Below are 27,546 nucleotides of genomic sequence, written 5' to 3'. Positions count from 1 at the left end.
GCAAGTTTGGAATGACTTTCATGTCTCCACTTGAGGAAACTTCAGGGTAGATTCAAGTATTCCCTCCTTGATAGAATGGCTCAAGAAACAGAGAGGAAGCTTAGAATCTCTTCATTTACACTGGCAAGCCTACCATGGGATACTCATGCTTAGCTATGTCACAGTACAAAGTCCCAGGAGCTAACTGTGAGGTTAGTGATCAAACATAGAGGGGACCTTCCCATTGGGCCTTTCTCATGCATACTGAATAAGGAATCTGCTTTTTCCTAGCTTTCCTTCTTGGATGATAATTGGTACTTTGGTGTCCAGCTAGGTGACTATAATACCCATTCGATTTCTTCAGGAGGGAGCTTCTCTTAGCTTTAGAATCAAAGCCAATCATTCCATCAGCTCTAGTCTCCTATTCTCCTTGCTCCTAGTAGCAATGAAGTATATGTCTATGGTACTAATGCTTGGGGTGAGTGAGGTCCCCTGGAAGTACCAGACTACTCTAGCAACTTCTGATTCCTTCTCAGCAATTTTCAGTTAGGTATACCAATCCAGAGTAGAGTTCTTCTGAAACTCCAATACTGTAACAAGGGTCCATGTGGTTTCTAGGAAGTTGTCAAAACCCATTCCATGTAAAGAACAACAAATTCAACATCCAGGAATGACATAACACCAAGCCATGAAGAAAGAGAAGTAACAGATTTACTTCAAGCACTCCTCTTAGTGTCTCCCTAAGTGGGGAAATCTGCGAATGAGGCTCTGAGTTGGTGGCTTATAGAACTCTGGGTCCCCATCTTTCCATTATTAGTTTTTAATTTAAATGCCCTCTTCAGGCCCTTCTCCAAGTATCTTCTTCAAATATCTTCTGGAACAAAAAGCTGCCAACTGAGAACCCTGTATTCCATTTCCATGTCTACCTATACTTCCTAATTCTCCCTCACTTTGTGATTATTACTTAATGAAAACAAGCAATTTTCATCAAGTCTGGTTTGATATTCTTCCTCTTTCACAAATGAAACAAGCAGCTTAATGCTATTTACAATGTTATAGCTTCACAAACAACAGCAAAAAAAAAAAAAACATTTATCCAAATTTTTCTGATGTTCTTGCCACAGCTTAGTGTCTGGATAGCAAGGAAAAGGGTCTTATGGTGAAATCTAAGACACCAATGAAGTAATCATATTCAAGATGAACAAAACATCTCTAGCTGCAGAACAACATTAATGAAAATATATTTAGAGATGAAGATTAGATTACCAACTAAATTCATAAGACATATTTAATTTCAATTGTACAAAGTTTATTCCGCATTAAGGAAAAAAAAGCACCAAACATGTCAAATGATCATAGACAAGCAGCAGAATCACCAGGAAATCAGAAAACTAACATTGATTTTAATGCTTCTGAGTAAAAATGCAGCTATTTATGAGCTGATTTGTGCTTACAGGAATATGTGTTCTATCATCAAAAGAAAGCAAACGTCTGGAGATCATCAACTCACATAACTCTGAATATGCAGTCTCTGCATAACGCTTCATTGCAAAAATTCAAAAGAATACTATAAATAATGTTACATACATCTATAGTTGGCTGGATACCATCATGCATTAAGAGGTGTCCCACAATAAATACAATCCACATAGATTGCCATCAAGTTTGATCTTACAAGAGTTTAAGGCACAAACGATCAGTCTTTAGGAAGAGCTCATGACCATTTGAAATCCTCCAATATAGAAAGTGTTCTTATAAAATGAAGAATATAAAATTCATGGGGAGTCCATAACATAGCAGAAGTGCATAGAATGCTCAGTCCATACAACTTCGATTACAATTGTTGTGGTCTTAAAGCCACAGAGATCTGTCTACCTGACTACCTCTCTACCACTGGGCTCCTAGTGAGTAATGTATCAGCCCATCCAGTCATCATGACTCCTTTCCATTTTTAAAGGAAATGGATTGTCTTCATGTAATACATTCCAAATTTGACTTATTACTACAGTGAAAAATCTCAAAAAATGTTGGCATGTAACCAAACACACAATTTTTTACTCTTCTGACATTTTTAACTACTCGAAGTACATTTTTTACAACAAATGGTAATTAATATAGATAATGAAGCAAGTATTCTCATTTTAGCAATCTTGTCAAGATTGAATAAGTGAAGTTACTTTCTCAAACATATACAGTAACTTGTACTCAAATTGAAATGTGTCTTTATCCACGAGTCAGTTAATTCTGTGCCCATAGATCATACAATAGTACAAAATATAACTGTCACATTTCTTTATGGATTACCTAGCTACATGCTTCATTGTATTATAGATTTTCTTCTAACCAATTAATATACTTCTCTCTTATTTTTACTCCTAAGTTTAAAAACACTGGAGCGGTGGTAAATGATAGGGCTCCATGGACTCCTTTCTCTATATGCTCATGAGTAACTTTCACCCCAACATTTCTAAGCCGTGAGATGTAAATAAGGCTATCATCTCTTAAGAGATCATGTTCACAAGTGACAATGTATGTTAATGGCAGACTCTGTAACTGGGAGTCATTGACTATCAAAGGGGACAACCTGCTATCCACAAGTACTGGATAGGAAACATTCAATTTTCCAAGAACTGGTTCAGTGTAAACATGGTTCTTTTTATATTTCTCAGGAAGGAAGTGACTCCAGTTAACAAACTTGAACAGGTGTCTTGACTCTGTAGGCATATGCTCATTTCTCAGTACAGCCTGGGGTAGAACTTTGTCTTCAGTCAAATATAGGCAAGCCAACTTAATTATCATCTCCCTGGTCAGAATCGGACCATGTTGATACTCTTGATGAGAAGGTAGCAAAGTATCAAGTGACTGTAGGCCAGGATACATCAATGCTTGGGCTTTAATTTTGTCTTTACATTTTGGATCATTCTGTAGCTAGAAATATAATGAAATCTAATGAGTCAATAGCTTTCAAATGAAAGGACTTGCAGTTTCATTTCAGTGGGCTTACTTAAATAAATTCCTCTGAAACTCTAGTAAATTTTCTGATGACATTCAGTATTAGAGACATGACAGTGCCATTCCACTCTTATCTATATAGAAACAATATACACTCTGTTGCTCACACATGTATTCACATTTGACAGCCACATTGGAAGATGATCAGTGTTATCTTAGGGTGACAAGATTTTTATTTATAATATTGGATTTTTTTCATGTTTATTTGCTTTTAGAAATTCAGCTATCGTGTTTGTGTGTGTTTTAGTTAAACCTAGTTGAACATCTCAGGGTTGTTCTGGAACATAGTGTCCCCTTGTTTCAGTCTCCCAGATGCTATAATAATAACCATGTATTACCATTTTTAATTTCCCTAAAAGAATTTTTGACCTGAGTAACATAATGAGCAAAATCTACACATATAATAAAATACAGTTGCCAATACTTACACATAAAGTCTAAAGAAACTTGACATGCTCTAGAAAGCATTTAACATTTATCTAAGTTGTGTGGCGTGATAGAAAATACAGAGAGTAATGTATGAAAATCAGAAGATCAGAAAAGGATGTGAAATGTTGCATATAAAGTCTATTTCTTATCAGAAATAATAGGAGTTATGAGTCTGCAGCTACATCCCTTTGTTCCTGTGCACTCCACTTAGTGAACCTGAACTTCACCTGTGAGCATGAGAACCTCAACAGCAGCAGCTTCTACAGCTGTTCTGAAACAGTGATTGTATCTGCTGCCAATTCTTGGGAAATTCCACGCTATGAAATGTGCTCTCAAGGCCATGACGTCATAAAGGCAAAGGACTTACTCAAAATGACGGAATTCCATGAAATCTTATTAGCTTATCACAAGGCTAGCCATCTGACCAACTACAAATTGCAGCACAATAGAAGTGAGGTCCTCCAAGTTCATGAAGGAAAAAAAAAATCCCTAAGAATTTTTCCCATGGTCCTTATTCTTCACAATAGCTTTGGAATGGGAATTTTATAAATAAACTGCAGCCTTTCTAATTAGTAGAAAATCCATTGGCAAATATAACTTAAAACTGAGGCAAACCCACATGATAGCTCCTTCATATGGAGCAGAAGTTCTGTCTACAAGTGAGTTAGCACATATAATTATATTTGAGAAACAACAAGGCTAAACCTTAATTTAGCCTTTTTATTTTATAGTAAAATACAGAAGAAAAATGAGAAATTATTAAGAGCAGCCACTGAGATGTTAGCTTAGTCAACAAAATATTAGCTGACCTGAATTCAGAGGGCCAAATAAACACACAAACAAAAAAACAGGGCATGCAGAATATGCCTGTTACCTCAGCACTGTGTGATTAAGGTTGACACAAGGGGATTCCGGAAATTAACTAGGCTGCCAATGTAGATTACTCAGTGTTCTCTATTAGAGACCCAGTTACAAAACTCAGACAGAGAAAGATGGAGACCCCCAGTGTCAATTTCTGGCTTCTATATTAATGAACACACACTTGAAAATGCACAGGCTTGTGCAAACACATGTGTGTATATCCAGGCAAATTTCTGAACCCTGAAAGGCAGACATTAAGTGAAGACGATGACATTTTTAAAAAGAGAAAACAGAACAATTGTTCTCAGTAGTAGTTAAAACTTTATGTTGGGAATATACATATTTACCACTAAGTAATTATTTTTTTAAACTTTATTATTAAAAGCCTTTTGAACAAAGACATCATAAATATCATTAATATCTATATTTTATTATAAACTCCAAAAAAGTAGCTCCCAGTGCATGAAAGCACTTTCAGAATCTACTGTGCCAAATTCCCTATAGAGATACTGGTGACCAGGGCAAAGGTCCTTTTGCACTGAAGAAGACAATCGCTGAAGAATTGGCAGTGTCAACATTTATCCAGGACACTGAACACCTGATAAGGAACAACAATGGATGTCTTAACCTTGGCAAGTCAGATGGGTCACAGGGTCTACCCTGGCTCAAAACATCTGTCTCTCGAGGCACAGAAAGGAGACTCAGTGGCCACAAGTCTCGGCTTCTCACAGTCTTTTCACATGTGACAGCCTTTTGTGACACCAACCTGGACTTCGTGGGAAAGGCCTCGTGCTTACAACAGAATCAGCAAATATTTTTACACTCTGTACAATCTTTGAGAGCTTCTGGTCTATTACCCTGATACCACACAGCCTTGCCTGGAAAAACAGTACATCTATAAGGCTGACTCCTGTCTTCCCAACTAGAAAAAAATATGATCTTGTAAAGAGGTCAACAATAAATAAGGTGAGTTAAATTGCTTGGCTTAGTTCTACATGCTTTTGTAAGGCATCCTAACAGAATTTCAGTAGCCACTACAGTAAAATGTAAAGGCAGTTTGGGTAGCAGTAAAGCAAAGGTGACACTGGGTGAACAGTGCGGAGCAGAACGACATGATGTCAGTAGGAGTAGTGTGTACCTCAGCATCTCAGCACAGCAGGAGAGAGTCCCTGGGGTGACTCTATGTAGTGGATTTTAGTTCAGCCCTCAAGGACATGGTCCTAATCCCCTTATCATCCTTACCTATACTGTTTTTTATAATCTTAGTACCTCAAAAACTTTACTACCTTTATTTATTATCAATTTACTATATATGTGTGAGTCTGCATGGGTCCAGCACCTTACTTGCTAAACCAAACTTTCAGTCTCAAAAACTTCAATTTGTGGTAAGTATTTTGAATCTAATATCCCTAAACATTTCTGCCTGCCTTCTGCTAGTTTATCATGCAGGGCTCTCAGCTATCTTAATATAACTCAAAGAACAAATTAACTTTCCTCAATCAGCTGAAGGATCAAAATGTGGAAAGTTAGTGACTTTTTACAAGTTACAACTACATTAAGTATTTTGACAATAACTATTCCATGTATGTTAGTAGGTATTTAATTTTTACCATAATCATATATACCTATGCTTATATATTTTAATGTCTAGTCAAGAGACTCAATTCTTTTTTTGATTAATATATCTATTAATAATCTAATTATATAATTATAATAATACAATTAATATATTTTTCTTTTTTTTCATTTTTTATTGGATATTTTATTTACACTTCAGATGCCATCCCCTTTTCCCATTCCCCCTCCTTAGAAAACCCCTATCCCATGCCCCCGTTTTCTTTTTGCACTTATACATTTTTTTTTAAATGTTAATCAAAGGCTTTATAAGTTTGGTATTGCTCAGAGGTGTAACCCACTATCCAACCTGGATACATCAACTATCTTTGACTGGTGGAGATACGTGAACATCTGCCTCCCTGTATCCCCCCTCTTTCTCTCTCTCATCACCTAGCTTCTCCTCTCCTTCTTCTCCTCCTCTCCTTACTCCTTCTCTTCCTCTCAGTACTCCTCCCACCTTAGTTCCTCCTACATATCACCCTTCCTGTTAAAATGAAACTTTTCTCTCATACTACAATTAGAGCATAATTATGCCAATTTGTACCACTGAGGTACAAGATAGTCCTAATACCCAGTCCATCATTTTGTTGACTAACCAGAATCTCTGTCATCTCTCCTAACTAAAACACTTAGTTCTGAACCTGGCTTTTTCCTTGGCTTTAGGATGAATGTCAGCTGACAACCATCCACTCAAATCTTTTCTCTCAAGGTAAATAGCCAGGATTGGCTATGAGGCTATAAGTTTTCAACCCTGTCAGAAATCCAGAATGACTGAGTTAACTATAATTTTGGGAAGCACAAAGCATAGCTTCTAAAACTTAGCCAATTTATAGAGACCTCTGAACACCTGGACACTCCCTCTACTACAAAACGTTGGAGCATCTGTTCTTCCACCTTCTGGCCCAGGATCATCTGACAGACCTTAGTGCTGCAGAATTATTAAGGGCTGATTACTCTGTCTAGGCGGATATAATCAGTCGACTATTCTGCAAGTGTGTCCTTTTCTGGACAGTAATTTGTCTGTAGATGGAAAGAGGCAATACTTGTCTAGTGGCAGAAGAGACTCAATTCTTAAATTCAAAGAACAATTTACAGCAGTTCCAATAGAGCAATGATTAATTCCTTACCTTATGTTAAACACTGTGCATGTGTGTATATGTGGGTGTGTGTGTACACAGTATATAATTACACAGAGAAGCCCTGTCTCAAAAAAAAACAAATATAGATATATATAAAATATAAAATTAAATATAAGTACATAAGAATATAATTTTACAACGTTACATGTAATTATATATTTTATTTTATATATTTATTTATTATTTATATATTTATAATATGTAAATATCTAAGATACATTTTATATAAGTTTATATACAATATAATTCTATATGATATAACTGTATATTCTTACATATATTTATGCATATTTCATATCATTATATATTATATTTTATAAATTTATAATATGTATTGTAATGTATAATTATTTATATTCTTTTTATATTATAATATTTAATAATAAATAATGATTTGTTACTATTAAATTAATTTATTAATTGGTAATATATATGATGACACAGAGAGAGAAAGAGAGAGGCAGAGAGAAAGAGAGAGAGAGAGGGAGAGAGTTAGAGAGAAAGAGAGAAAGGTTATATAGTTCTGCCTGACCTGGACTTTCCTCTGTAGTTCAGGCTTGTCTTGAACTCAAAGCTTGCCTGTCTCTGCCTACTGAGTGCTGAGATTAAAGATGTGAGCCATCACTACCAAGCTAAATACTGTGTATATTATGCCTAAAAGCTTATTCAGTTAAGTACAAAGTAGTCTCTTTTTATTCAAAACTCTAAGGTTTTTTTTTTCTTTCTTTTTTATTTCAGACACTTTCTGAGTCATCGCAATATGTTACTATTTACCCTTCTATCTAATTTAACTAGCTCATTCATCACCCTTTCATCTTTCTAAATGACTTGCTGAAACTTTGTGAAATCAGAGGTACACAGTGCAGCTCCCTATTACAGTGTCCCATTTTTAATCTCTATTTGATTATATTTATTTTCAACCACCCAGTCTAGAATATTGACATTCTTTTCTTATGGTACATTAGAGAATATTGTATAAGCAACAGCCAAGTTTTTGTTGCAAGTTCTGCTTCCAGAGAGACCTCAAGCTTGGATACAGGGTTCAGTTGCTGCAGTCTTAGTAATTTCTCTGTTATCTTTCACTGTGCAATGGACTCTAATAGAATAGTGAATTATGCTAACGAGCAGAGGACCAGGCATTTGTGCTTTAATCATGTTGCCAAGTAAAGGCCACAATAGCTTTCAGAAGTTAAGCATTTTCTAGTGTCTATGAACAGTGTTACACAATGTTTCTCCATACATTCATATCATTGTTTTCCACTCATCCAAAAATTCTGTTTATACAGTAAGACTGAATATTAAAAGGATTGGATTTCCAATAAACTCTTTGCACTTAATAAATGAAATAGTTTTCTTATGTCTATTTACAACATAAATCATATATTTTATGTATTTTAGTATATCTATTTGTATTTTTCTATTAGAGGGCCATGACCTACTTCATAGCCTTGTTGTTCACTGGTGACCTCACGAAACAACACATTAAAATGATGCAAGAACATCTTTTGAGTATTTTAGGTTATAGAAGATAGCATTTCATTGGGCTTTTATAATAGTTTGATAAAGAGATAGTTTTTCTTAAAATAGTCTTGAAGAAAGAGACATATTACTGGTTAAATATTAACATTGAAGTGAAGAAAAATTAAAATATTCAGTAAAACTAAATAAACACAAACTTTGAGACTGCATCTACTTTATAAGAAGAAGCCAGTCTACGTAATAAAAATTATACAAAATACTCATTTTGTTCTACAAAAGCATTTGTGGGATTTTGAATCATCTATTGGATTGGGATTGCCTTTCAAAATATTACCTATTTGATAGTGATTATTCAGCTATACTCAACAAGAATTCTACTATGAGGTGATTTAATTTTATTACAGTAAAAATTATTCTAAACATGATTTGTTGTCTAATGTTATCTATGACAATCTACATGTTTACCACATTGTCATGGTTACTCATCAATATCAACTGGCCTAGATTTAGAACCATGTAGGAGATGGAGATTGAAGCACATCTCTAGAAGTGACTATGATGGTATTTCAGAGGAAATGAAGGGGTAAATATTCGTATTGAATATGGAGGCACCTCTATATCAGTTGAGACTTCAGAAGAAGAAAAGAGGAATATTAGAAATGAAGGTGGGTACCAGAAATCATGTCCCCAGATTCTTGACTTGGGAGGTAGGAGCAAGCAGTCTCACACTCCTAGTGACACAGCTATAACCAACTACCACTGCCATGCCTTTGCCGCTATGATGTACTTAGTGTTCCAAGAGCCATTACAAGTTCTTCCCTGTATTTGTTTCTTGTTAATTGTTTAGTTTCAGAGGAGAAAAGGTACTAATACATTTTTCGCCTATAATTATACAAAAATATTGAAAAAATTCTTTATAGATTTTCTACTTAAATTTAGTAAGTATGAACAGCAAGAACCCTGTATTGAAATGAATAGAGCAATTCAAAGCAATTGGTAAACGTTTACCTAACATTGCCAGGGTAAGCCACGGCTATCATTACAGTTTTCTAATACTTGGTTCTTCAGTTGCTGGGTGGGAGGCTCACAAGGTCAAGGCCTGCACAATCTATAAACAAGTTCATAAAACCTAAACAAAAGTCTGTTTTGAAAGAATAACTTTAAAAGAGAAGGTAGAGCATTTGTCTGGCAAACACAAAGCCATTGGTTCAATGCCCTGAGCCTGCCTCCATCCCCCTAAAAATGTAGGATTTTAAACACTGTCCTTAACATTAGACAATAAAGCCACATCTAAAGTAATATCATGCAAAATGGATAATCATACTTGTTTAATTTATATTTCAGGTATAACAGTATAAAAGTAATTCAAACACAGCTTTTTTTTTTTTTTTTTTTTTTTTTGATTAGGGTTAAAATGTATATAACACATACAACCTACCAGTTGAGTCACTGTTGCTGCCAAGGTACCCCCAGAACTGTCTCCCATAATGCAGATGCGAGAGGGATCCACTCTGTATTTTGCAAGAATATTTTCCTGGAGAAAGAACTTGGTCACATGAACACAGTCTTCAAGGGCAGCTGGGAATGGATGCTTAGGAGCAAGCCTGTAGCTTTAGAAATAAATCAAGCAAATCCACAACAAAACAAAACCCTGGTTAAAGTTATGCGAGGAAACATCTCGCTCTCAGCAACAGATACACTGATATGTTGGCCCTACTTTAAATCCTAAGTCTCATCATTTAACTAGAGCTCACTGGTAATGTCTGTCTTAAAGTGAGGTGTAGATTCTACTTAAGGGTTTCAGGTATTGGTTGTAAGTCTATTTCTGCATTATGGAATTAGTGAGATAAACAGTAATTTTGCAGTCCTAATTCTGAGTATTTCAGTAGTACAGTGGTTAGATATTAAGCACTAAGGTAATATGTATTTGCTCATATTTTAGTATACTATTGTAAATGTTGGCAAAAGTTTGTTGTGAATATTAATACTTATTATTTCAATAATATCTTTTAATGTTCAAGTTATTAAAATATTTTTACCTAATAGGGTTAGAACCAAGAACATCTCTAACTTCACACAGTGTTTAGAAAAAGATCAAACAAAATTTAATATCACAAGCATATGATGAGTATACCTTTTTGTAGATAAGTGAGAATTTTCATTTTACTTGCGTATAAAATGAGTTGCTTGAGATTACAAGAGATGTCATAACCTTAATGAAACATATGCTTATTATTCTGACCTCATACTAGTTTCTAAAATAGCAGGAATCAAAACAATACTGATGACTTTGACAACATATTGACATTAAACTTATAAGTCAAAAAAATATAAACAAAAATTCATAGAATATGTGAATTAGTCGGTTGGATGACAGCTCTGAATAGACCAAGTTATATTGTGAGTGCATGAAATGTGGTAAGAAATATCATTTTCTCTTACTCTATTCCAACAACAACAGCATCAAGCTTGTTTGCTGTCCATCGGTTCAGATCATCATAGGCTGATATCTCTGAAATGAAAGGAATAAGGATAAAATGATCTACTGTAAATAGCAAACCACGGAAACCCAGAAACAATCGTGAATGTGCTAGAAATGTGAATGTGATTGGTGGGCTGATTGACTGGTTGACTGATCAGTTAATTGGAACTCAGTATCCAAACTCAGTATTTTATTGTCACAGGCAGCATTCTGTCAAAGTTCCAGAAAAAGACTGTCTGCAACTCATTACTGACATACTCCATGAAACTCTTGGGAGAAGTTTTAGAATCTCTGAAATTGAGTTGAAGATAACATTGCAGGCAGCATTATAATTTTCACAAATTTAGAGATTCAGCATAATTATTATTCATTGAAGGAAGCTTTCACTGACAGGACATCAACTTAAGTGTAATACGGGGTATACTATTTAGTGCAGTTAGACCTAATGAGGTTTTTTGCCAGAGGCTTACATACTTATATAAGTTCAGGCAAGTTAGTAAAATTTCAAGTAAACTTTAGGTTACCTTTCTGTATATAAGTAAGAATTTTAATTTTTATTAAAATCAAATAAGAATATGCTCTTGCACTTATAATTCCTTATAAAAACTAACTGTAGAAAAAATAATTAACAAACTTAAAGGAGGTAGAAAAAGAAAAGACTTTCGTAAAAATTTTAACAGAGATTCATGTCAATTATTCTCTTAATTAGCAATACATACTCATTCAATTGAAAAGCATAAATTGACAGCCATCATGTTAAACATAAAAATAATAATTACCAGAAAATGAACAAGAGAAAATGATATGTGACTTTAGTAAAATGTGTAACAATTTATCGAGAATTCACAACCCTTGGAGAAACGTAAATGGATAGGTAAATATGCTACAGGGACCAGAGGCAGAAAGTTGACAAGGTAACAGAAAGGGAATGTAGGTGTCTACATTTCAAAATTTGACATAGGATTCATCAACAAATGGATGTTGTTTCTTACAAATTTCTTACTAATCAGTATGGCCATATTTTCACATCATGGAAGGTTGAAAAAGAAGGTAATAGAAATGATGAAATGGTGATGAGCAACCAGAGAAGAAAGAATAGGAATAAATCTAAATGATAGTCTACATAGTGTGGGTAGGAACAAAAGGATGCTCAGAATTTTTGCCCAGAACATGTCATAAAGTGTAGAAGGCTGAAAGACTATAAAAAAAAAAAAAAAAAAGTATAGTAGTCACTATGAAGGCAAGTTTGCCTTTCTTGTGTTCTTGGGAGTTGTATTTATTTTTCCATTTACTCCTTGAGAAAGTGATGTGATTGTATCTGCTAAGGAATTCACATGACACACTAATGACCAGGTATGCAGACCAGTCTGCAGCTGAATTGATTGAACTTAAGTCCAGCAACAAGGTTAGAGATGTGAAACAGTCCACATCAATAGGATGGGTGTGGGGACTAGATTGAAAACAAATAAACAGTAAAGTAGAGGAAAAGGTGCAACCCACAACTAAAGAATAAAATACTGGAATGTAAGGAATATTAATATTGGTAAAGTACAATTAACTTATTTCAGCATGGTGTTAGCTTTTCTCTTGTTTTAATGTTGCAGTTGCAAATGAAGAAATAAAGTAAAGGAAGAAAAAGGAAGGACACAAATTCCTTTCATACAAGCTGCCAGTGTAGAAAATAGCAGTGATTTCTTTAAGATTACACTGCTCTAAGAAAGAATCAGAAGGCAAGAAAGAGACAAACAAGGAAACAAGTCTCAGAAATTAAAGAATGATTAAGAAATAATTTTAACAACTGGGGACTGACAGAAGTCAAGGCAGAAAAGACAGTACATATTTAGGAATCAAAAAGGGGTTACAATTGCATGTAGAAGAAATATAAATCAAGTGATGATTTGGAAAAAAATATAATTCCTAGGAAAGTAGAGACTAGTCTTGACTGAAAAATAAACATGTCTTATCCTAGAATGTAAATATAGAAAATTAGAATAAGTAATATGGCAGTAAGTTTCTGACCATTAAGGAAAGAGGAGAACTGGGAGACACCAAACATGCACTTATATCCATAAGGAACAGGTGAAGTTTGAAACAGGATGGCAATTTAGAAATGTCACTGGAGCAAAACAGATGGCCTAACTCCTGAGAGGTGGCAATTTCAAGCAACACTGAGAGCATGCATGGCCTCTCAGTAGGAGCCTTAATCCTCTGAATTCTGCTCAGATGTCCTTTTCTTTCTTCCCTTTCGAACTGTGGGACTTTCAACACACACACACACACACACACACACACACACACACACACACACACACATGATACTTTATTTATTTACATTTCAAATGTTATCCCTCTTCCTGAGTTTCCCCTCCACAAACTTTCTATCCCATCCCCCCTCTCCCCTACTTCTATGAGGGAGCATCCCCACCCACAACCCACTCCAGCCTCACTGTACTAGCTCTTTCCTACACTGGGGCATTGAGCCTATGGGGTCTCCCCTCCCATTGATACAAGATAAGGCAATTCTCTGCTACATATTTATCTAGAGCCATGGATCCCTCCATGTGTACTCTTTGGTTGGTGGTTTAGTCCATGGGAACTCTGGGGGGTGGGTCTGGTTTGTTGATTTTGTTGTTCTTCCTATGAAGTTGAGAATCCCTTCAGCTGACTTAGTTCTTCCCCTAACTCCTCCATTGGGTAGAGCATAGTCTGAAGGAAAGGCCATCAAGAGACTGCCCGACCTAGGGATTCATCCTGTCTGCAGACACCAAACCCAGGCACTATTGCTGATGCCCAGAAGTGCTTCCTGACAGGAGCCTTTTATGGCATTCCCCTGGAAATCTCTGCCAGAGCCTGACCAATACAGATGTAGTTGCTTGCACTCAACCTTTGGATTGAAAACATTTTTTAATCTATTTGTTTCTTTACCACTAAATGTGAAGGTAATACCTATCTGAAACATGCTCACTCAATTGGCTGCCCGGCTTTCCACAGTAGCCTTTTTGCTTATTTTAAAATGTACACAAAGCCTGGAACAGTGGTTCCTTCCAGTCTGTGCCAGAGCACTGAGGAGATCTTGGGTGGCAGCTCTGCCCCCAATCTCCAAGAACCCAGAGAAAGCAGGGATCCCAGGTGCTCTGTCTAGGGCAGTATCTTAGGTAAGCAGACAGCAAGACCCACACCTAACAGGGAGTAACTGGGATCCACAAGGACCCAGCAAGTCACTCCCAGACTGGAACACTGGTTCCTTCCAGTCTGGGCCTGAGCACTGAGCAGATCTTGGGTGGCAGCTCTGCCCCCAGTCTCCAAGAACCCAGATGAAGCAGGTATCCCAGGAGCTCTAACTCCTGTCTGAGCTTGAGCACTGAGTAGATTTTGGGTCCCAGTGCTTAACCCAATAGTTATACCCACCCCACAAATTCTGATACAACCAAGAAAATAGGAAAGACAGGCTCCAGTCAGGGACAGGGCAGATAGCACTTAGGAGATACAGATGGCAAAAGGCAAGCACAAGAACATAAGCATCAGTAACCCAGAGTACTTGGCATCATTAAAACCTAGTTCTCCCAAACAAGAAAGTCCTGAATTCCCCATATCACTAGGAAAGCAAGATTCAGATTTAAAATCACTTCTAATGATGATGATAGAGGACTTCAAGAAGGACATAAATAACACTCTCAAAAAAATTGAAGAGAACACAGGTAAACAGGTAGAAGCCCTTAAAGACTTACAAGAGAACACAACCAATCAGGTGAAGGAATTGAATAAAACCATCCAGGACATAAAACTGGAAGTAGAAACAATCAAGAAACCACAAAGGGAGACTACCCTGGAGATAGAAAACCTAAGAAAGAAATCAGGCATCATAGATACAAGCATCACCAACAGAATACAAGAGATAAAAGAGAGAATCTCAGATGCAGAAGATATTATAGAAAATATTGACACAACTGTCAAGGAAAATGCAAAATGCAAAAAGTTCTTAACACAAAACATCCAGGAAATTCAGGACACAATGAGAAGAACAAACCTAAGGATAATAGGTATAGATGAGAGTGAAGATTCCCAACTTAAAGGGCCAATCAATATCTTCAACAAAATTATAGAAAAAAACTTCCCTAATCTAAAGAACAAGATGCCCATAAACATACAAGAAGCCTATAGAATGCCAAATAGACTAGACCAGAAAAGAAATACCTCCTGTCACATAATAATCAAACCACCAAGTGTACAAAACAAAGAAAGAATATTAAATGCAGTAAGGGAGAAAGGCCAAGTAACATATAAAGGTAGACCTATCAGAATTACACCAGACTTCTCACCAGATACTATAAAAGATAGAAGATGCTGGACAGATGTCATACAGACCCTAAGAGAACACAAATGCCAGCCCAGGCTACTATACCCAGCAAAACTCTCAATTACCATAGATGGAGAAACCAAGATATTCCACTACAAAACCAAATTTACACAATATCATTCCACAAACCCAGCATTACAAAGGATAATAGCAGGAAAGCTCCAATACAAGGTGGGAAATTATACTCTAGAAAGAGCAAGAAAGTAACCCTCCTCCAACAAATCCAACAGAAGATAGTCACACAAAGATAACTTCACCTCTAATAACAAAAATAACAGGAGACAACAATCACTGTTCCTTGATATCTCTTAACATCAATGGACTCAATTCCCAAATTAAAAGACATAGGATAATGGACTGGATACATAAATGAGACCCAGCATTTTACTGCATACAGGAAACTCACCTCAGTACAAAGACAGACGCTACCTTAGAATAAAAGGCTGGAAAACAATTTTTCAAGCAAGTGGTCCTAAGAAACAAGCTGGAGTAGCCATTCTAAGATCTCCAGCCTGAGAACACAAAAGGAGGGACTCATGGCTCCACCTGTATAGGTAGTTGAGGGTGGCCTTGCCAGGCATCAGTGGAAGTGGACAGCCTTGGTACCTTAAAGTTTGGATTCCCTAGTGTTGAGGAATTTCAAGAGCAGGGAGGTGGGAATGAGAGGATGGTGGGAGCACACCCTCATAGTAATTGGAGGAGGAAAGATGGGGTAAGGGGTTAGGCATCAATAGAAGTAGAGGGCCTTGGTGTCTGAAAATGTGGAACCCCAAGTGTTGGGGAATTTCAAGAGCAGGGAGGTGGGAATGAGAGGATGGTGGGAGCACACCATCATAGTAATTGGAGCGGGGTAAGGGATTAGGCATCAGTGGAAGTAGAGGGCCTTGGTGTCTGAAAGATTGGAATCCCTAGTGTTGAGGAATTTGAGAACAGGGAGGCGAAAATGGGAGGATGGTGGGAGCACACCTTCATAGAAACGCCCAGAATTATATGGATTAGACATGATAGAGGCAGGCAGCCAGATGATTAGATTTCAGAATTCAAACAAACAATTATCTTAATACTAAAATTTGTTTTGAGAATTGTATATTGCAGAATACATAGCCTTGGTGTATCTACTCATCAGGCAAGCTGAGAATACCTGCTCGAACCTCTGATGTCCTGGAATTCTAGCCTGATGCAGTGAAGACACAGTGTCAGAGGCTTATCAATTTATTCTTCCCCCAACCCCTCTTCTAATATCTCAACACCCATAATCAGCTTGAAGGAGTTAATGAAGAGTCAGTGCCCCTATTCCCTGGGCTTGGGGACTGAGGTGGTTATTATTGGGCTGTCTTTCTAGGGAAAAGTAGTGGTTTTGGTGGATTAGCTAGAATTTATTGCATAGCCATAACTGACTGGTAGAAATATGTATAATTGTTATTAAGATGAAATTATAATTTCTTAAATGGTACAAAATTTACTTTGATTTCAAATTTAAGGTTTTTATTTGTACAAGCTTCTTATAAATATAAAAGTGAGATGAATATTGTTACTATCATAGGCATTCTGCCTGTATAACACATTTAGGAATACACAGATTAGACCTAGTCCTTCTTTAACTTTTTTAACTTATTTGAGATGGATAGACTGTGAGTTAAAGGTCTATAGCAAATTCATGGCTTTGAGTTTATTGTTAGGGAGTTTTCTATATTTTCTTTAGAAATAGCTGAGAGGATTTAACAGACAACAGCCCAGATTGCCTTATATAAATAGTTGGTTTTCAAAACATCAGAAATCCACAGAATTGAAGTTACAAATATTTCTGTATGAATGTTCATTTTAATTAGAGACATGTCTGCACCTGACAGCTTCCTGTCTTGGATTCCAAGAAGAAACTGAGCATCTTTGGAGTTATTCCAGTGGTGGTGAGACAGCCACTAGGCAAGAATTGCCTCTTTCCATCTACAGACAAAATATTGTCCAGAAAAGGACACACTTGCTGAATAGTTGACTGATTATATCTGCCAAGACAGAGTAATAAGCCCTTAATAATTCTGCATCCTGGGCCAGAAGGCTGAAGATCAGATGCTCCAACATTCTGTAGTATAGGGACTGTCCAGGTGTCCAGCGGTCTCTATAAATTAGCTAAGTTTTAGAAGCTATCCTTTGGGCTTCCCATAATCTCAGTTATCTCAGTCATTCTGGATTTCTGATGGGGTTGAAAACTTATAGTCTCATAGACAATCCTTGCTATTTACTTTGAGAGAAAAGATTTGAGAGGAGGGTTTTCAGCTGACATTCATTCTAAAGCCAATTTAAAAAAAACAAAAAAAAACAAAAAAAACAAAAAACAAACAAACAAACAAACAAAAAAACAAGCCAGGTTCAGAACTAAGTCTTTTATTTAGGAGAGATGACAGAGGTTCTGCTTAGTCAACAAAATAATGGACTGGGTATTAGGTCTATCTTGCACCTTACTGACATAAATTGGTATAGTTATGCTCTAACTGTATTTTGAGAAAAGTTTTATTTTAACAGGAAAGGTGGTATGTAGGAGGAGCTAAGGTGGGAGGAGTACAGACAGGAAGAGTAAGGAGAGGAGGAGGAGGAGAAGGAGAGGAGGAGCTAGGTGATCAGAGAGAAAGAGAGAGGGGGGCCCAGACATGGAGGTGGATATTCACATGTCTCCGCCAGTCAAAGATAGTTGATACATCTAGATTGGGTATTGAGTTACACTTCTGATTGACATTGAGCATTACCAAACTTATAAAGCCTTTGGTTAACATTAAAATAAAATTTTATAAAAGCAAAAAGGAGAAGGGGGTATGGGATAGGGGTTTTCTAGAGAGGGGAAATGGGGAAAGGGGATGGCATCTGAAATGTAAATAAAATATTTAGTTTAAAAAAAAGAAAAAAGAAGAAAATCAAACAAATAAAAAAAGAAAAAGAAAAAAATGTTCACAGATTATAAAGACAAAATACTGGGTATTATAATTAAGCAGTGGGTTCACTGAGGACAGGAGTGCTATCACCTGTTTGTTACATCTGTCAAGTGCAATATCCCAAACTTTTCTGTGTAGTGAAGCTGTAAGTCATCAAAAGTCTGAAATGGCATGTGTCTATGTTTCTGTCTCCTTGTCTCTCTGTCTTAGCTACTACACTCACTTCCAGGCAAGAACTCACTACTCAGCTTTCTATCATTTTATAAGTTTAGTACAAAGTTATGCTTTGTTTTCTAATCCTCAGTATTGTTATATCACACTCTACAACTTGAACAAATTTTAGCTACAGTATGGCAGCAACATATTGCACATATTCCTCAAGTCAACATTGTACTATTATTGTACTATTATTTCCTATCTAACAATTAAAAAACCTGGTTCACATCATAATAAATGTTTATTTAATTTATGTGACTAGGTTATATTATTTTAAATTTCAAGTTTATTATTTATACTTTTTTTCAACTTTTTTTCTTTTTTTCTTAATTTCTTTTTTTTTTTTTTTTTTTTTTTTTTTTGTTTCTCGAGACAGGGTTTCTCTGTGTAGCCCTGGCTGTCCTGGAACTCACTCTGCAGACCAGGCTGGTCTCGAACTCAGAAATCCACCTGCCTCTGCCTCCCAGGTGCTGGGATTAAAGGCGTGCGCCACCACCACCTGGCTTATTTATACTTTCAAGGTTAAGATATCAATATGTTAATTTAAGACTCTAATTTCCAACAAAACCATCTTGTTTCTACTTGGTTGTTTTACTACCAAATTATGTATTAAAAAGAATGTGAATTTTGAATCATACATTGCAATGTAACTCTGTTAAGATGCACATATTACTCAAGTCATCATTGTATTGACAAATGTCTGTTAACTCATTGGTAGACAGCAATTATTTCAATATGAATATATCAATAGCACACAAATAAAAATATACTTACTATAACTTCCCAAGACAAAGGCACCACCATGAATAAAAATTACAGCTGGTCTCTTTCTTTCAGACTTCCTCTTTGGTAAGTACAAACGAACAGGGATGTCACTGAAGTCTGTGTCAATCACTGTAATGTTTTCATCTGAAAATGGTTTTGTAAAGTGAACTGATGTGAAAATTACTAGTACATCTTCATATTTCATGATACCTATGGTATCACATAATGTGGCCTATAAAAATAAGACAAAACTTTAAACGTTATGCATTTTTATTTTAATAACAACAATGTAAAAGATGAGATATTAATAAAATAAAAAGTATGATAATACTATAGATATTTATATCCTAATTTTATTTTGGAAGGAAGTCGCTCAAGATTATGTGTGAATATTTTTAAAAATTCTTTCAAAACGCCATATGAATTGTACAGTAATGCAATTATTTTCTCAAGGCTATATTATAAAGAACTGTAGTTTTTGCTTTCACGTGATAAAAATCAAAAGTTTTATTGTCTTTGCAGTATAAATTGTGATTTGTGCTAAAATGATCAAAGTTTTTTATATTTTCCAGCATGAACTTTCATTATAACTTTATGTCTTCTATTACATTTTAAAAGCATAGGATAATAACTCATAAGTCAAATACATAAAGTGTGTACTTTAATGATATATACATGATGATTGGGACCATGTAAAGCTAAGAAAATAACAGCGTCATATTAAAGTGAGATGTTCTGAAAGATAATGTTATGACATTGATGAAAGCATGGATTTCTCATGCTGGAATTTAAATACATGTGAGGTAATCAAAAGACAACTGACATAGGTTGGCTCCTGTATTCATTCTTCAATCAAGGAATCAGAACATTTGAAAAAGAGAACTGTGGGAGAAAGACTGAAACTCAGAGATCATCAGTTGGGGAATGCTGTGTCATAGAACTGTGCCTCTTTCTTTTACACCTTGAACTGCTGTCACTTCTGATCAGCTACTGATTTTGCAGCCTTAGATTTTCACACTCCATCTGCTAGAGCTGTCAAAGAACTTTGCACACTTTGCATACATGAGTACAGTTGAATCATTCAGCTTGGGGCTCAAATTTCACCTGTTACTCTCTTTGTACACTCCTCTGAATATCTTTTTTCTCACACATAAATTATACAGTTAGAAGATAGTGGAGAATGAAAGGAAATCTATGTATATGCAAAGAAAGCATATATATTATAACATCAAAAGTTACAGTTTCTAACTACACATGAACAATTATAACAATTATATCCACACTGTATATTCTAAGATAACCCCAGAATTTCAGCAGTTTGGAATTGGAAACAGAAAACAGAAGCTATGGAGATAATTAAAAAGTCCTGATTTAATAACAAACAAGTACTGTTAATAATAATTCATATCTTTATACTATAATATAATTATGCAACCAGGTTTTTTCTTAGAATAAAAGTGAAAATCAAGTAAACAATATTCTTTAAAAGTTAATACTTCTCTCAAAATTATTATGTTAATTGTCATAATATTCAAAAGTTTTCTATTTTAATCATTGAAAATACTAATCTAATTCTTACCACAAGGTTACAAGTTTTAGCAATTGCATCCAAGGCCATTACTTTCCAAGTTTCTTCAATGTTGTCAGGCATGGGTGTATAAATATAAGATAAAAAGCTAACACAGAGCAGTCCAAAACAGAGAGCTTTGAATCCCATGGTATCCCAGGCTTTTCCCTGGGCAGAGATTAAAATATCTTCATGAACACTGAATGAAAAGCCACAGATGAGTACACACTGGGAACCCTCTCAGTTAATACACCTATTCTCACGATGTGAAGCTGGTTCTTATCTCAAACATTACAGTGCCAGTTCTAACTTGTTTAGCCATAGACTCTGAAATAGATGTTGAAATTCATCAGGAGAGGTACTTATTACTAACATGTAATTTAAATTCCCTGCTGCTGCACTATTTCTTCATTCTGTGATATTAACATAAGCATGAAATATTTTCAGGAAATCAGGGCCCAAATTCAACCAATGGACTCTTCTTGTAATCTATTGTAGTTGCAATATTTTCTAACAGGTTTATAGAAAGTTATTTGATATCTACTCGGAATATATGCTAATATTGTCATGAAATATTATTACCTATGTTATCAAACCATTCCTGGAGTGGGAGAAGTTTGACAATGAAAGAAAGAGAGTATAGGGACTTGTTAAAGGTCAGTCATCCACTGAGCTAAAACTTTAGACATGGACCAGAATTAACAGAAAGTTCAGGACAAGTATTTTAGCAAACATTCTGGCTTTTAGAAGATAACATGATATCAAGAATCAAATCATGAGTCTACATAGCTTAGATTAGCTGCTTGGTCTTAGTAAAATATTGTTCCTGGGTGTGCCTGTAAGGGTGTTTCCAGAAGAGAATGATGTTTGTGTTGGTAGCTAGGCTCACAGATGTGGCTGGATATCATCAGATGCACTGAAAGGATGAGTAGAAGAAAAATGAAAAGAAAGCATCATTTCACACTTTTTTCTCCCTTCTTGAGCAAACCTTGTTATAAGTGGGTGGTTTCTACTATACCTAATGTGTTCCTCTGTGTGTCTAAAGGTTTTCCTGAAACTGCTTTCTTCATTGATAACATTTGTCAGAAAATGTTAAGTTTTGGGAAAAAACAGAGGTCTGCAACAGGCTCAGAATCTTCACAGAGCATGAAAAGAGCCCAGCTACCTCTCAACCCATTCCAGGATCTGCGCCAGTGTGCAAAACTTAGCTATGATTTGTTTTTCAGAGCTAAGGATAGAAACCAGGGCCTGTTATATGTCAAACAAGCTCTTGCCCTCTGAATCCCAACCCTGCCATACAGTCAGTGTTTATACCACTTTATTCTACGCTCCTCTAACAGTTTGGGGATCCCATAGCTCAATGACTTATAAAGACAGCAGAGAACATTGCACACACAACATGGACATGGAAAAGCCTAAGTTAAGGAATGTGTATAGTGTGTTGATTGGCATTTTTAAGGTAAGAGAGTACATTAGCCAGCAAAGAAGATGCTGTTCCTAACAGCCCAGAACCTTATCTCACAGCTCAGATATCACGTACCTTAAGCAGTTCACGGTAAGTTGAGCTGCAGGGTAAGTGGGACTCTGTTGGTAAAGTTGTAAGGCAGGACACTCATACCTCTCATATTAAAGTCTCTTATGGAAAGTGAGGACAAGCCTGTAGTAGCCATGTGAGTTCTAACTAAACAGTTAAAGTCACTCCTGCCCTGGGATAACAAGACCCAGTGAACATTTCTATATAGAAACTTCCCCTCTGCCTCACTTAAAGCCATCTGCCTTTGAATTTCAGGGACTCCTCAGATCAAACTCTAAGCAAGTTTGGAATGACTTTCATGTCTCCATTTGAGGAAACTTCAGGGTAGATTCACATATTTCTTCCTTGATAGAATAGCTCAAGAAACAGAGCTCTTCATTTATACTAGCAAGCCTACCATGGGATATCTATGCTTAGCTGTGTCACAGTGCAAAGGCACAAGAGTTAAGCTTGAATTTAGTGATCAAACACAGAGGGGACCTTTCCAGTGGGTCTTTGCCATGCATACTGAACAAGGAATCTGCTTTTTTTTAACCTTTCTTCCTAGATGATAATTGGTACTTTGGGGTCCCATTCGCAGTGCTGCTTGACTAAAAAGTGACTGTAAATCCCCATTTGGTTCTTCAGAATTGCTCTTCACTTAATTTTATGATCAAAGCCCATCATCCCATCAGCTCCAGTCTCCTAATCTCTTTATTCCTAGTATGGATGATACATTTACTAATGTTTGGGGTGTGTGAGGTCCTATGGAAGTACCAGACTACTCTAGCCAATTCTGATTCATTCTCAGCAATTTTTAGTTAGGAATATCAATCCAGAGTAGAGTTCTTCTAAAATTCTAACTGAAACTCCAATACTGTAACAAGGGTGCATTTGGATTCTAGGAAATTGCCTAAACCCATTCCATGTAAAGAACAAAGAATTGAACATCCAGGAATGACATAACACCAAGCCACAGAGAAAGAGAAGTAATGGATTTACTTCAAACACTCCTCTTAGTCTCTGTAATTAGCGAGTCTGACGAGGCTCTGCATTGGTGGTTTCTGGGACTCTGGGCACTCACTTTTCTTCTATTGGTTATGTTTAAATACCCTCTTCTGGCCCTTCTCCAAGTATCTTACTCAAATCTCATCTGGAACAAAAAGCTGTCAACTGAGGAACCTGCATCCCCTTTCTATGTCTTCCTATGTCCTTCTAATTCTCCCTCAATTTGTGATTAATACTTAATGAAGAGAAGCAATTTTCATCACGTCTGGTTTAGTATCTTCAATATTCTTTCTCTTTCACAAATGAAACAAGCAGAGTGATTTTACTTGTGATGTTATAGCTTCACAAACAACAGCAAAGAAACCGTTTAGCCAACTTTTCCAGATGTTCTTGCTTCAGCTCAGTGTCTCATATAGTGAGAAAAGGCTCATATAGTAAAAGCTAAGACACCAATGAAGTAATCATATTCAAGATGAACAAAACATCTCTAGTTGCAGAACAACATTAATGAAAATATATTTGGAGATGAAAATTAGATTACCGACTAAATTCACAAGACATAATTCATTTCTATTACACAAAGTTTATTCAGTATTAAGTAAAAAGCACCAAACATGTCAAACAAATATACAAAAGGAGCATAATCACCAGGACATCAGAAAATTGAACATTAATTTTAGTGCTTCCAGGTAGAAATGAAGCTATTTATGAGCTGATCTGTGCTTGCAGGAGTATGTGTTCTATCATCACAGGGAAGCAAAAATGTCTGGAGATCATCAACTCACCTAACTCTCTGAATATACAGTCTCTGTGTGCACAGTGCTTCATTATAAAGATTCAAAATAATACTATAAATAATTCTACCTACAATGGATAGGTGGCTGTATACCATCATGCATTAAGTGGCGTTGTCCCACAATAAGTACAATCGGCATAGATTTTCATCAAGTTTGATGTTACAAAAGTGTAAGAAAGGCACAAATGTTTAACCTTTAGGAACAGTTCATGATCAAGTAAACATCCTCCAATATACAAAGTGTTCTTAGAAAAATCAGAATATAAATTTCAAGAGGAGTGAATGAAAAGAACAACTAACTTAATTCACCTTGAGCAGATTACAGTAATGGACAGAGATTACATGATTGGAAAAACCATTGCTCAGTCCATACAAATGTCATTACAATTGTACCTTATTGCATTTCTCCTCATTCATGATTTCTTTCCTTTATTCTTCTTTTTATTTATTTTTTGAAACAATGTGTCACTAAAGAGGAGTGGCCATCCTACAACTAACTACATAAACCAAGCTCTTCTTGAACTCACAGAGATGTGTCTACCTGACTACCTCTCTGCCACTGGGCTTCTAGAGAGTAATGTGTCATCCCATCCAGTCATCATGATGCCATTCTATTTTTACTGGAAGTTATTTTTTTCATGCAATACATTTCAAATTTGGCTCATCACTGCCATGAATCTCAAACATGTTGACATGTAACCAAACACATGTTTTTCCATCCTTCTGCCATTTTTAAATACTAAAAGTACATTTTTACAATATATGGTAATTAATATAGATAATGAAGCAAGTATCCTCATTTTAACAATATTTCCAAGACTGAATAAGTGAAGTTACTTTCTCAAACATATACAGCAACCTTTAGTCAAATTGAAATATATTTTTATTCACAAGTCAGTTAATTTTGTGTCCATTTATCATATAAAAGTACGAAATATAACTGTCACATTTCTTTATGGATTACCTAGCTACATGCTTCATTGTATTATAGATTTTCTTCTAACCAATTAATATACTTCTCTCTTATTTTTACTCCTAAGGTTAAAAACACTGGAGCGGTGGCAAATGATAGGGCTCCATGGACTCCTTTCTCTATATGCTCATGAGTAACTTTCACCCCAACATTTCTAAGCCGTGAGATGTAAATAAGGCTATCATCTCTTAAGAGATCATGTTCACAAGTAACAATGTATGTTAATGGCAGACTCTGTAACTGGGAGTCATTGACTATCAAAGGGGACAACCTGCTATCCACAAGTACTGGATAGGAAACATTCAATTTTCCAAGAACTGGTTCAGTGTAAACATGGTTCTTTTTATATTTCTCAGGAAGGAAGTGACTCCAGTTAACAAACTTGAACAGGTGTCTTGACTCTGTAGGCATATGCTCATTTCTCAGTACAGCCTGGGGTAGAACTTTGTCTTCAGTCAAATATAGGCAAGCCAACTTAATTATCATCTCCCTGGTCAGAATCGGACCACGTTGATACTCTTGATGAGAAGGTAGCAAAGTATCAAGTGACTGTAGGCCAGGATACATCAATGCTTGGGCTTTAATTTTATCTTTGAAGTTTGGATCATTCTGTAGCTAGAAATATAATGAAGTTAATGAATCAATAGCTTCCAATAAAGGGACTTGCAATTTCATTTTAGTAAGCAGAATTAAATTCGTCTGAATCTCTAGTGAATTTTCTCATGACATTTATTATTAGTTTAGAGACATAAGAGTGCTATTCCACTCTCATTTGTATACTTTGTTGTTCACACATATATTCACATATGATATTCAAGCAGGAACATCAGTAGCATCTTAGTGAGAATGACATGATTTTTATTTGTGATATTGAATTTTGTTTTTAACATTTGGTTGTTTTTAGAAATTCAGCTATTGTGGGTTTTTTAATAGTCTTGTTGAACGTCTCAGAGTTGTTTTGGAACATAGTGTCCCCTTATTTCAGTCTCCCAAATGCTATAATAATAACCATGTATTACCATATCAAGTTTCACTAGAAGAATTTTTGACCTGAGTAATATAATGAGCAAAATCTGCAAATATGTTGAAATACAATTGCCAATACTTACATATAAAGTTTAATGGAACTTGGCATACTTAAACAAGAATTTAACATTTATCTAAGTAGTATTGTGTGATAGACAGTACACAGAGTAATATATAAAAATCAGAATATCAGTAAAGAATATGAAGCCTCTGTTTCTTATCAGAAATGAGAGGAATCATGAGTCTGCAGCTACATTCATTTCTTCTTGTATATTCCACAGCAGTGAACCTGAACTTCACCTGGAGCATGAGCAGGAGCCTCCACAGCAGCCTCTGCATCAGTGACCATATCTACTGCCAATCCTCGGGAAATTCCAAGCTATGAAAAATGCTCTCATCATCATGACCTCATAAAGGCAAAGGACTTACAAAAATGACAGAATTTGCTCTATAGGTAAGGTCCAAAAGAATTCATTTTAGAAAAGATTTCTACTATTAAAATGCTTTTCCTGTTATTATTAAGCATATATAACAATCAGTAGGTATTAGCCGACCCCCTTTTTAAAAATTGGATATTTTATTTATTTACAATACTGATGTCATCCCCTTTCCCCATTTCCCCTCCCTAGAGCCCCCTATCCCATCACCCCTCCTTCTTTATGCTTTTATACCATTTTGATTACATACATGTATTAAGGTCAGTTCTAGGCCGGGCATGGTGGCGCATGCCTTTAATCCCAGCACTTGGGAGGCAGAATTCTGTAAATCTACGAAGATGTACTGTCTTGTAGTGATGTTGTATAGACAAATAGATGGCTTCTTAATTCCTAATGATGATCCTATAAGAATTCCTCAAACCATATCAATGATTATTAAGCTTGTTTATAGTGGAACTGCTACTACATCCTTTTCTGGAAGACAAAACTACAGTGAGAACTCTGTCAGTATCCCATATGTCACCAGTTATTTGCTTCTAGTTACTAACCAGACTTTCTACTACTCAAAGCACATTCCAAGAGGTTGTAAAACAATTAACCAGAGATTATAAAATGGGAACTAACAATTTATTATAGGTGCTAGGACAGAAGATAAAATATTGACTGGGTTTATCTATACAAAATTTCACTAATAACTTAGTTATGGTTTTTAACTTTCAGTGAACCTGTGGAACTGTGACATGTGATGGATGTTTAGTCAGATAATTATTCCTAATAGATATATACATATATCTATTATAAAAATTCTCTGTTGTAAACTTCTATTTCAATTGTGATTTGATTTTTTGTGTGAACTTGTGATGAAATTTTTAACATGTGATCATGTCTACTGAAAGATGTTTAAGTGCTGAGGAAAAAGAAGAGTCAGAAAAACTGAGCTGAGAACATTTTTGGACACAACACTTA

At 35.8% G+C, this 27,546-nt stretch overlaps 2 protein-coding genes and 1 long non-coding RNA gene across 3 annotated transcripts in view; 1 reads left to right on the top strand and 2 right to left on the bottom strand.

The window, feature by feature from the left end:
* Positions 1–1,300: 1,300 nt before the first annotated feature.
* Positions 1,301–21,064, bottom strand: LOC117707788 (arylacetamide deacetylase-like 2). The gene is made up of 5 exons (XM_034501307.2): positions 20,840–21,064; positions 19,270–19,492; positions 10,959–11,028; positions 9,955–10,126; positions 1,301–2,907 (listed from the first exon to the last, which is right to left on the bottom strand). Exons 1-5 carry the CDS (start codon positions 20,975–20,977, stop codon positions 2,305–2,307), a joined length of 1,206 nt encoding a protein of 401 aa, XP_034357198.1. The 5' UTR covers positions 20,978–21,064; the 3' UTR covers positions 1,301–2,304.
* Positions 4,992–27,546, top strand: part of LOC143441993 (uncharacterized) — a 27,778-nt gene continuing 5,223 nt past the window's right edge. The window contains exons 1-2 of the long non-coding RNA XR_013109839.1: positions 4,992–5,247; positions 26,425–26,597. This is a non-coding gene — a long non-coding RNA (uncharacterized LOC143441993). The remainder of the gene's footprint in view (positions 5,248–26,424; positions 26,598–27,546) is intronic.
* LOC117707784 (arylacetamide deacetylase-like 2) overlaps positions 23,933–27,546 on the bottom strand; it is a 16,379-nt gene continuing 12,765 nt past the window's right edge. The window contains exon 5 of the mRNA XM_076932439.1: positions 23,933–25,732. Within this exon, the coding sequence (XP_076788554.1) occupies positions 25,130–25,732 (603 nt within the window). The 3' untranslated portion in view covers positions 23,933–25,129. The remainder of the gene's footprint in view (positions 25,733–27,546) is intronic.

The sequence above is a fragment of the Arvicanthis niloticus genome, chromosome 4, assembly GCF_011762505.2.
Source record: "Arvicanthis niloticus isolate mArvNil1 chromosome 4, mArvNil1.pat.X, whole genome shotgun sequence".
In the NCBI taxonomy this organism is placed as follows: domain Eukaryota; kingdom Metazoa; phylum Chordata; class Mammalia; order Rodentia; family Muridae; genus Arvicanthis; species Arvicanthis niloticus.
Note: the sequence above shows the minus strand (reverse complement) of the source record. Positions and strands in the feature narration are given on the sequence as shown.